The sequence below is a fragment of the Halichondria panicea genome, chromosome 8, assembly GCF_963675165.1.
Source record: "Halichondria panicea chromosome 8, odHalPani1.1, whole genome shotgun sequence".
NCBI lineage: Eukaryota > Metazoa > Porifera > Demospongiae > Suberitida > Halichondriidae > Halichondria > Halichondria panicea.
The window spans coordinates 5,174,066-5,186,313 of record NC_087384.1 but is presented as its reverse complement, the minus strand read 5'-3'; the positions used below and the strand labels follow the sequence as shown (position 1 = coordinate 5,186,313).

Sequence of the window (12,248 nt, the reverse complement as noted above, 5' to 3'; positions counted from 1 at the left end):
TTCGAGAAATTGCTTCCTATGCCACTGTAAACTGATAAAAGTAAACAACTATAATTATGGTGTGATTAGTGTGAATACTAGGTGACTGTCATGTGTTTTTATATACATTAAGGGTGCATGTATTACAACCATTACAGTGATTGGGTCCATTAATACAGTGATAGCTACGTCTGCATTACGGTGATAAGCTATAAAAATTATGTCCATTACAGTGATAGCAATGTCCATTACGGTGATTACTCCCAATACTGTGATTACTGACATTACAACCATGCATTACGATGTTTACAGTCCATTACGTCCATTACAGTGATTACATCTATTACTGTGATTACATCCATTACTGTGATTACATCCATTACGGTGACGTGATTACTAACAGCCCTCCCAATCAGTACACACGGCTTTACTCTGCATAAATCAGCGTTTAGAGACGCACTCTCTCTCCGATATCACTGGCCCATCCATAACCAATCGTCGTCCTGCTCCTGTGGACACGTCTTCAACATAGATAATGCCCTTTCCTGTCCGACAGGAGGTTTTTCCTCCATCTGACATAATGAGGTGAGAGACATCACACATCACATCACACATCACACATCACGCTTACTGTCTAAAGTGTGCTATAGTGTGTGTGTTGAGCCTCACCTACAGCTGCTATATACCTGGAGAGATAATGTCACACTTGACCTTGAACACTGATAACAACTCCTGACAAAATGTCTCCACTTATGGCTTTTGGAGGGAAGATTTGAATGGGATTTGAGAGCGTTTAACCAGTGCGCCTGATTAAACTGACGAAGCTCATTGGAAGCAACATACGAGCGTCATGAACAGGAAAAAAAATGCCAGTACGATCAGAGGATACGTGAAATAGAACAGTTAACCTTCACCCCCCTGGTCCTATCAGCCACTGGAGGAATGGGAAGACCAGCGACAACATTTTAAAAGACTGGCTGCAATGATTAGCGAAAAAAGAAAGACACCCTTACAACAAGACCACAGTACCATGGCCATAAAAATTTGCGACATTTGTGCAACAGTGATAATTATGGTCAATATCCGTGGTTTATTACACTGAGCGAATAATGCGGGAACGTTGTGGTCTATTAGGTCACTTAACTCGGTCTTATACTGTCGTTAAATTGTAATATTTGATTTCAATTGTTGAAATAATAATTATTATGATCAGCAAACAAAATGGTTGTCAATACTCAACCGGTGTATGAATTACAGTTATACTCTGACTGCATACATGCATGGAACTGAAAACGACTAGATCTATCTAGTTAGTACATGTATACATGCATATAGCTATAATAATTCTATAATGTTCAATGTTTTTGTCCAGTACTCAAAAAACTGTAAGTCATATCAGCCAAAACAATAATTTGACGAAAAACGATTTGAGGAGCATGATGAAATTATCGCCGCTCTAGTTGAATTGACTATCCCTACTGCCACACCAACCACAATGATAAATCCCACCACTTGAGTCACGATAGCTATCACAGTGAGTGCCATAGAGATCTTTTCGTACTTGCCTTTAGTATCTGTGTCCCCTCTACTCCCTGCAGAGGATGCCTGCGCGTGTGTGTGGAGGGGGGGGTGGGGGGAGGTTACTGTATGTAAATAATTAGCTCTAATATTGGCATACTTTGATCGCAAAGTTGATTGTCAAGGCAAGCGGTTCGTTTAATGCCTACCAGCAAGAGTAAATACAAGTTAGTCTCATGAATCAGCCGCACCTTTGGTGTTCGTCTGAGCACTCTTTACGTGAACTCATGGGCCACGATGGATTTCCAACGTGACCAATGAGATTGCTCACAAGCATCAGGTGACTTGAATAGGAGGCAGCAAATAGTGAAACTTTACATGCGGTTGAGCAGCAAGCAGTGATGTGGCTGAGCAGAGATAGCGGATGTGGTTGCATTTTTATGGTTTTTTTAGCTTGTACAGTGACGTAATACATTCCATTGTGAAATGATTTCACGTAAAAAATGCTCAGACGGACACCAAAGGTGCGGCTGATTCATGAGACTAGATACAAGTATAGAGAGTTTTGAACTTAGGTACGTATATATAGTGCGTAAATGTGGAATTGCATTTGCCAAACTCTACTGCCATCACTATATTCAATTTAAGGTTACAGTATCACATCACAATATTATTTTGTAGTTTGCAATGATTCAATGAAAGAGAACAATGAAACAATGATAGTTACAATAATTGTAAGATAGTGACTGGAGATTGTACAGCAATTATCCCGTATCACATCCGGTCTAGTAATCGCACGTTGTCATTGACAGCGTGATTACCTGTCAAGTGATTGCACGCTGCCAATGACAATGTATTATTTTCGAATAACAGCTGCGGCTGAAAATGTTATTAAAAACTGCAGAGAACTTCATCATACACGATTAATCAATAGTATGGTTACTAGCTCGTGCAATAAGTTATAGTTAGATCCCACTTGTGTGTGTTTAGCAGGGAATTATGAGCCATAATCTCATAGTTTCCCAGGGAATTATAAGCTTGAGGGTATAAAGTACAAATATATTTTTTTTGAATGCACAGAAATGATAATAAAGCTGTAGCTAGCTGCATGATAATTAGCTATGGCTGTTCAGTTTCACTACCAGTTTCTATAATAGCGTTTGCTGGGTTGATGGTAGGGTTCACCAGTATCTTTTCTTGTCTTTACGAGGAACACTAAGAGCCAATGATTATGGGTCCATTGTCACAAGCATGAAAGCATGTCTTCAACTTGTAGTATTTGTCAACTTCTTCCTCCTGACTTCTGTTTCTATCCTGCAGCCATGTTTCAAACAGTAGACTCCTGTGTCTTTTTGGGAAAGATAGTGCACTGTAGCATTGCTGCAAGCTGTTCCTTGCTAGCTAGCCGTACATATCAGAATAGTTTACTGAGAAGCTTGAGCTGGGGGTGGGGCTTGAGTGCAGAGAAAAGAGGAGGCTGGGCTCATTTGTTGCAGAGTGCTCCCTGCACAAGGTGGAGTCACCAGTTGTCCATTCCAATGTTGAAGCAAGGCCAATGCAAAGGTTTTTTAGCAGAGAAGCAGAAATCATCTAGCTTGTCAAAACAGGACATTTTCAAAAATAAAGCTGTTGCTAAGGCTTGCTGCTTTTATAGATACACTTCTTGCCTGAGGCAGCCAATGAAAAGTGGGATCTAAATCAGTTAGCACATGTGCATTCGGTATCTATGGTTATAGTGTCCCTCATCCCTCGGGCAAAGCCCTCGTGATTGGGACACTATAACACATAGATACCTCATGCCCATGTACTATCTATAACATAGTACATGGGCATAAGGTATCTATGTGTTATAGTGTCCCATATCACGAGGGCTTTGCCCGATGGATGAGGGACACTATAACCATAGATACCGAATGCACATGTGCTAACTGATTAGATCCCATGCACTTTTCATTGGCTGCCTCAGGCAAGAAGTGTATCTATAAAAGCAGCAAGCCTTAGCAACAGTTTTATTTTTGAAAATGTCCTGTTCTGACAAGCTAGATGATTTTTGCTTCTCTGCTAAAAAACCTTTGCATTGGCCTTGCTTCAACATTGGATGGACAAACTGGTGACTCCACCTTGTGCAGGAAGCGCTCTGCAACAAATGAGCCCAGCCTCCTCTTTTCTCTGCACTCAAGCCCCACCCCAGCTCAAGCTTCTCAGTGAACTGTTCTGATCTGTACGGGCTAGCTAGCAAGGAATAGCTTACAGCAATGCTACAGTGCACTATCGTTCCCAAAAAGACACAGGAGTCTACTGAAGTAACAATTTTGAAACATGGCTGCAGGATAGAAACAGAAGTCAGGAGGACGAAGTTGACAAATGCCTATACATGTAGAAGACATGCTTTCATGCTTGTGACAATGGACCCAGAACAGTTAAAATCACTGGCTCTTAGTGTTCCTCGTAGAGACAAGAAAAGATACTGGTGAACCTTACTCATCAATCCAGCAAACGCTATAAAAACTGGTAGTGAAAAAACTGAATACCCATAGCTAATTATCATGCAGCTACAGCTCATTTCTGTGCATTCAAAAAATTATACTTGTACTTTATACCCTCAAGCTTATAATTCCCTGGGAAACTATGAGATTATGGCTCATAATTCCCTGCTAAACACACACAGTGGTTTCAGCGTTGGGACTCCAACAATTTTGTGTCAAGCCATTCGTCAGTCATGTCAATCTTATACGCTGCAGATACTGGCGTCTAGAAGAGAGAAGAGATGGAGCTGTGTCTAGAGTTGTCTTTGTCATCTTTTTGTGCAGTTTATATTGTGTTACTAAAACAGTGTTATGTTGCTATGCCCTCGGGATATAAACTAGTTATAACACATATATTTTTATGGTGAAAATGATATTATTAAACAGCTCCCCCTCGCCAAAATTCTGCGAATTCATGACGGTTCTTTATTGGTAGTTAAACAAGGTTAATCGATGTACCTCCATGCTGCCCTGCCTACTATCATTACATAAAGACCTCGCCCATCTTATATGCATGAGCATGTGCTCTCAGCTCACTACCTCGTGCTGAGATCACTGCCTTTGCTATATCAGCTATCTGAGTAAAGCCCCACACCCAACCCTCCCTTGATTTCTATAATCTTCTCTGTCGTTACGACATGGCTGAGCCGAGGCTATGACTGGTGGCTTTACCCCCAAGTACTTAATTAGGGGAGCAATAATTATAATTATTAGAAAATTAATGTCTAATTATTATTTAACCAGCATGGTTGCATTCCTCTAATTAATTAGAGGGCCTAACCCTATAATTAACAGTATCAGTCATGGTCTGGCTCACCCTCCAAGGAGCGTTGCAGTAATGGGTATATATGTTGTTTGTAAGTGTACTTAGCAAGGTTAGCATTTTTATGTTTCTCAGAGTACCGAGATTAATTGGAGTAGCCTTTACTGAACTGCATTGAACACCCACGCAAATTTAAGTGTGGGCGGAACAATATGTGTTGTTGAGTAAACTGCTGTGGTCTGTGGTTTGTACTCTAACCTGTATGGTTTCTGGGAAGTGTTGAATGACAGACCGAGTTTGGCAAATGCTGTTACAGTAGAACCTCGCTAATCTGGACCCCTTTCAGTAGTCCGAAACCTCACAAATCCGGACAAAATGGCAAACTGAAAAAGAGGAGGGCTGTCAGCAGAATAGACTACTACGCATGCGCACTCTAACTTGCTTTGCTGAATCAGCAATAAATCTGTTAATAAAATGCTCAATACCTCGCTCAATACAATGAACTGCAAAGAAAACGAAGAGAGCTTACTGTATTGGAGAGATAAAAGACTATTTCTAGCTAGCAGTCCCTTCCGGCCACAGTAATATCATAATACATGTACACAAGTGTCTTTGTTAATGTCACTTAATGACATCTGTTAATTCGGAAATTTCATGTATTCGGATGGGGTCTGGTCAGGCTCTATTCGGATTAGCGAAGTTCTACTGTTCGATGTCTTATATACTCTACTCTTATATACAAGCTGTAGGATAAATATGTGGCAAAGGTAAAAAAATCTACCATTGGATGATTTTTTGATTACTCTTAGTAAGGCCACTCCAAGTGATACTCTGGTTTCTGGTCCTCCGCCCGCATCAGATTTTATTCTTGGATTTATTTCTACTACACATACGCAGAATGGTCCATGTAGTACAAAATAGTGTGATAATGATATTCATTTGCAAAATAATGAGTTCATAAGGTGAAATTGATAATGAAATAATGAGAAAAGCCGCCTGCCCGTATGCAATCAGGACCAGAAACCAGAGTGTCACTTGGAGTGGCCTAACTATCAGTAAGCAAAAAGAGTTGTAAATTGCTTTCCTTCAGTAGTGAGATATTTCAGTGTTATACCAAGGGCGTATAAAGAAGAGAGGGCATGCAACTCCGGGCGGATGAATGTGAATGACTGTGCATGAAATGCTAAAAATCGAAATTTCTATTTTTAGCACTTCATGCAAATGCACACATTCCTCCGCCCACGTTTAAACTCTGCTAGGTACTGATAGTGATAGTGCAGTTGCATGCCCTCTCTTCTTTTATACGCCCTTGGTTATACTGAATACACTTTCACTCACCATGCTTCCGAGCACCATAGCAGGTATCGTGCAGGCAAGGGACCACCAGCAGCCACAGAAGAACAGAATGAACGTGACCACTATGGCAAAGATGAAAGCTGATTGATCATTTCTCGCCACAAGTACTCTGGTAGGCACTGTAGTGGGCTGAGAATTCACTACCACCACATTGCTGCTGCTTTGTTGCTGGACAACCTGTTAAACATGACACCAATATTCATGCATGTTATAGCAACACTCTCCAGGCTATTATAATTATAGTGGAATTTGACGATATTTTTTTACGCAAATCTTAAGAGAGTTCAATTTCATATACTCACTGGTGGTTGAGCATACATTGGTTGTTGCTGATGAGAAGGATATGGTTGGTATGGTGGTAGATTTCCACCTGCAAAAAATCCATGCATGCATTAATTTTTTCTTTTGCAGTTATTAATGCATGCATCATTATATACTGATATCATTTCTACTAACCTGCTGGCACTCCTGGTCCCATTTGTTGTTTGTTGGGGTCGTAGGCAGTCATTCCAGGATCAGCTGGTGGGTAGCCAGGGTAAGGTTGAGGAGGTGGTGGCTGGTTATAGTTAGGGGCAACTGTTGGGTTAGGGTAGGCAGCATTAGCTTGAGGGGGTGGCTGGTTAGGGTGGACTGTTGGATTAGGGTAGGCAGCATTGCCTGGGTACACCTCAGCATTCTCGCTCGTCATGTCTGTTGAAAGTATTAACATTGCATGATCAGGGACAAACCATTAACAAACCTGCATGAAAATATACTAACTTTCTGATGTTCAATCTTTGCAAGCTATTCTATATAGTTTACTGAGCTGGCTTCAACTTCAATACAATTTTTTTGCAGCACAAATACTATAGACTGACTACACTATAGTTTCCTTCCTTTTTATATCTGTACCAGGTTATTAGGGGAATTTCCCATTTAATTGAAAGTTGTGGGCACAAACACACTTCTTGCATGTGCGGCTGTCTGTAATCAGTGGACCGGACTATACTACTGGACTGGACTGGACTACTGGACTGGACTGGACTTTGACCTGACTATTGCAACACCTCCTTTTCCTCATAACAAGACCACAATGACAAATGATTGTAAAAACTTAACACATGTTCACCTAGCTACATTAATGCTTGTCTTTAGGTTTGCATGGTGATGGAAGAGCATGTTTAGCTTTCTGTATAGGAGGACAGGTAACTGGCCTAGCTGGTTGAGACCATGATGCATTCTTGCTTAATTGAACCACAATTGGAGCATCTATATATAGAACTGTTGTTTTTAGGCTCAAACGTAGGTTAAATTTAAAATGGTACATTGATTGTAAACACTTTCGATAAAGCGTGTCTGCTTCTCTGTTGAGCCGTGGAGAGTGAATATTTGCCATTTTTCATACGAAGATCGAGTCTATGTGCATGCTCTGTGTGCATACTCCTGTCGTACTTTCCATGAAGCCGTTGCACATACATGCACACTTATAAACCACAAACAAGACGGATGAGCATCCCCCCCGCTATTTGTATCAGATCCGGTCGTAGTAGATACAAAGGATGTTCCTGTACAAGGAAAATCACTTGAAAAATTAAGGTGCTATTTCAGGAAGGATTTGAAAAAAGGGCATGAATGTTTAAAGACACACTTGGGAACTGTTTACTCACTGTAGATCTATACCTGTAACGTTTCCCGTGTTTGTGTAATTTCCCCTACTTTGAGCCTATAAACAACAGTGTTTACAATCATTTGTCATTGTGGTCTTGTTATGAGGAAAAGGAATGTAATTGGTGTTGCAACAGTCCAGTCCAGTCCAGTCCAGTCCAGTAGTCAGTCCACTGATTACAGACAGCCAGTTTTTGTGCTTATATATACAGGTAATAAATAATACGTGCATGCATGTATGTGTTTCCTAAAAAATTATCCTGCAGTATACATGACATTGTACAGATAAAGTTCGTCAGCTCATAAATTAATATTCCCAAAAAATGTGTTGGGACAACTTTGACACCTTTATTGAACTGTTTTCAAATCAATATACATAACTATATGGATCTAGCTATAAATGTACACAGTGTCTGCTGCCTTTGGCTCAGGGTGAGTGTATGCAGTGAGCTGTCTACATAGCTTTCTTTGGGAGGATGATCAATCAACATGCCGCAGTGCATGCATGCATGGCTGTAATAAGCAGGTTGAAGTACATCAGTGCAGATACTTTGAAGTTAGCTATATATATAGAAGGGATGGCTCAGGCAGGATAAGACCACAACTTGGCCAGCTATATTATACAAAGGGTCCATGTTGTTAGCAGATTGAACAGTCAAAACTATTCTGTATTTAGGGGGGGGGGGGGGGACAATTATAATGTTATGCCCCATGCAATGAAACTGAACAGGAGCCCATAAGATAAGGGATAATAGGATATTTACAGCTCCTCATACCTTATGACAACCTCCCACACTATAGGGTATGCCCTCAGGGAATATAATAATTACATGCATGTTCTTGACCAACCACATACAGTGGATTGCAGTGCACTTGCAACAGAGAATTGCCAAACAGCAAAACCACAATCAGATAAATTATTATGAATATCATTATCAGTTTTCTGAAGATTACAGGTAGAAAACATAGAGCATAGAACAGGTAGAAAGCATAGAGCCAACTGAAAGTAACCAATTTTCAGCAGACACTCATTGAACCTCTCTAGGCATGCCCCCTCCCCCCCAAAGAACGTAATTTACATGCATGACATTTGTACACTGTAGTCAGTCAAGCATTCTTGAAATGTATTTCATGCATTTCTAGTCTACTTAAGCTTTTCAAGAGTGCTATCATAAAGTATCCATTCTGTAGGTATCTATGAGTGAGACTAATAGGAGTGCCCTGAGAATATCTGTATAATCGCATGGAGGTGTATGACTGAGCACCTTTTTAGGATTTAATCCCCTGGGCCCAGCTTGTAGATTCAATTTGCTCATACCTGTATATGTTTAGGAATAAGCAGATGTTCAATGAGATTCTGCTAATTGTAATAAAAATGCAAGCTGAGCTTAGAATTACTATTGGTAATGAAATTCATATCTGGTGGTTTTGCTGTTTGGCAATTTTCTGTTGCAAGTGTACAGCAATCCACTGTATTTGTATAGCTTGTAGTTCTACCATAGATAGAGTATAGTCAATCTATGGTTCTACACTGCAGGAGAGATTCTACTGCACCATATGAATGGAGATTACTCACAAAACCATAGAAACCATATCTGTATGCACTCTTGTTGCATAGTAATAATAATTGTGGGTTGACTAATTCTTGCAGCCTAGATACTATCAGTAGAAACAGGAAACAGGCTCAGAATAGAACTTCAGTATATGCACAAGGGTCTTCCTACAATGTAACACCAGTTACCATTGTGTTGCAGGTAGGAAGGAACACTTACATACTTATAGCTAGAAATGGCATGCTTTCTAGTACATTATACAGCTGCCAGTACCATGCAGGCTTATAGTCTGGGGCCACAGTACCAGTGCTTATATATAGTCAATGTGCACTGGGGCCACAATATACCAGTGCTTATATAGTCAATGTGCACTGGGGCCACAGTATACCAGTGCTTATAGTCAATGTGCACTGCATGGGGTGGATATAACATAGCAGCTTATTCAATAAGCATGCAGGTCATGCACTCTTAGATTGTCAAGATAAAAATACACTTCTATTAGCTACACTGAGAAAATCTTTATTATGAAAATTCGTACTGAGGCTGTTTTTTTGCTGTAGGTGAGATCTGTCATGGCTGCTTATTTTGTGTGTAATGTATGCTGTGACTACAAAAGTAAATTTTGGTTTGTTATGCATTCAATAGGACATTTTATAGACTCTACAATAACTTGAGGGTATAATCAACAGTAAGTAAGCTGGTGCTAAAATTGAATTACCTTATCTATTTCAGTTTTAATTATACCTAATTACATTCCACTCACACCAAGCACACAGCACAGACAACCAGAATGAGCATGACCACTGCATCACCATGTACATGTATAGGGAATCTTGCAGGTCAATCTTTGGTCACATGTACTGTAGTAGGCACTGCACTGCAGTGGACTGAGAATTCACTACTGTAACACATGCATGTATATGAAGTGTACGTATATAGGGATAGTATAATTATTGTTGGCACAATAATAAATAAACCCCCCATGGAAGTATAGGAAGTATTTTGCAGAACAATCTGGCTTAATATCTGCAAATTTGTCAAATTGCTTGTAGAGAAAATATGTATAGCTACATATACATGTATAACTCATCATTCTCACACAGCAATGTACACAACTGTACGTAGGAATAAGGGATGGGAGGGGGCCCCGGGGAATACAACTCACTGATTTTAAAGACAGCTAAGTTGTATACATGCACTGACTCGTTAATTGGTATAATTATTTTATATATACAGCCTACGTGCTTTAATAAGTGGGTGGATCAAGGCGTGGTTTATATCTATTCGATTAACCGGTTATTCGGCCTGCCTCTGGAACCAAGGTGTCCGGATAATCGAGGTTCTACGTAACTGTACCCTATATATATATTCAGCTATAGTACATGATTGAATACTATATGAAGAGGCTACTAATTAAGTATACAGGTGAGGTGGTAGAGATCTTGATTTACATATATATATAGCTTTGCAATAATAATTATAATAATATACAGAGGATTTCAGGTTGGTTGGCAGAAATTACAAGTTGAAGTGAACCAACCTGTAATCAGATCTAGAGGTTTTCAGGTAGGTCCGTTGAGGGAATGCTTCAGAGTGTCATCAAAAGTTCATTATAGATTACAATGTCATGTACAGTGCAACAACCAAAGAGAGTAGATTTTTTTTTTTGGTACACATTTTTTACATTTTGTGGCATATCTTCTAAAGTAAAAGTGATATGATCTATTTGAGTGCAGGTACTGAAAGTTCAACTATTGGCGCTTCCATTGGACCACCACCTGTTACATCACATGACATCATCAGTATAAAATGGCTGTCTGAAGATGTGTACTTCCGAAAATATGTTAGGAATAGAAGTAGCTTATTTGTTTGAGTTAAGATCTGAAATTTGTTGTGCATGTACCTGAGTATATTGCTCATCTTTTGAGCTTCAACGGAAGTCTGGGCTACTAGTAAGTTCTGAGAAATACTGCATTTTGTTGTTTTTTGGTGGCAAATATGTTAGGAATACAACTTTCGATTTTATATTAGTTAAGGTCTGATTTTTGAGCAGCATGTACTACAATAGTGTACTTTTCATCTGTACTAACTTACAGGAGTTAGGCTAGCCTCTTCTTTGCTAGAGCGGCCCATCTTGTCAAAAACAGTGCTTTTTATGACTTTTGGGGCAATTTGGCTACGTAGTAAGCTCAATTACCACGCCCTGTGACACAGAATGACCAACACCAACTGTGTATTTGCAGGTAGACATCACATGACCTTTGGATGTAGCAAATAACAACAAGATGATTTGTGATGTCACAAATCAATGAATATCATTGCATACGTCAGCAAAAGTAGCAAAACGGAGCAAAATCACCATTTTTGACAAGAAGGGCTGCTCTAGCAAAGATGAGACTTGTCTAGCTCCTGTAAGTTAGTACAGATGAATTCTATGCTATTGTAGTACATGCTCCTCAAAAATCAGACCTTAACTAGCATAAAATCAAAAGTTGTATTCCTAACATATTTGCCACCAAAAAACAACAAAATTCAGTATTTCTCAGAACTTACTAGCAGCCCAGACTTCCGTTGAAGCTCAAAAGATGAGCAATATAGTCAGGTACATACACAATAAATTTCAGATCTTAACTCAAACAAATAAGCTACTTCTATTCCTAACATATTTTCAGAGGTACACATCTTCAGACAGCCATTTCATAGTGATGATGTCATATGATGTAACAGGTGGTGGTCCAATGGAAGCGCCAATAATTGAACTTTCAGTACCTGCACTCAAATAGATCATATCACTTTTACTTCAGAAGATATGCCACAAAATGTGAAAAAAAATAATATAAAAAAAAATCTACTCTCTTTGGTTGTTGCACTGTACCTGTAATATAATACTTTATGCGGTGCAAAAATTTA

At 39.5% G+C, this 12,248-nt stretch overlaps 1 protein-coding gene and 1 long non-coding RNA gene across 3 annotated transcripts; one reads left to right on the top strand and one right to left on the bottom strand.

The window, feature by feature from the left end:
• Positions 1–1,164: 1,164 nt before the first annotated feature.
• Positions 1,165–7,047, bottom strand: LOC135339460 (uncharacterized). 2 transcript variants are annotated; one of them, XM_064535564.1, is made up of 5 exons: positions 6,901–7,047; positions 6,598–6,831; positions 6,444–6,511; positions 6,124–6,318; positions 1,165–1,584 (listed from the first exon to the last, which is right to left on the bottom strand). In XM_064535564.1, exons 2-5 carry the CDS (start codon positions 6,827–6,829, stop codon positions 1,375–1,377), a joined length of 705 nt encoding a protein of 234 aa, XP_064391634.1. In that variant the 5' UTR covers positions 6,830–6,831; positions 6,901–7,047; the 3' UTR covers positions 1,165–1,374. The 2 variants fall into 2 exon arrangements, with proteins under 2 accessions (XP_064391634.1, XP_064391633.1); XM_064535563.1 differs by having other exon boundaries at positions 6,881–7,042.
• A 3,459-nt stretch (positions 7,048–10,506) lies between these two features.
• LOC135339463 (uncharacterized) lies at positions 10,507–11,238 on the top strand. Its single transcript, XR_010396003.1, has 2 exons — positions 10,507–10,763; positions 10,832–11,238. It is a non-coding gene; the product is annotated as an uncharacterized LOC135339463 (long non-coding RNA).
• Positions 11,239–12,248: the final 1,010 nt, after the last annotated feature.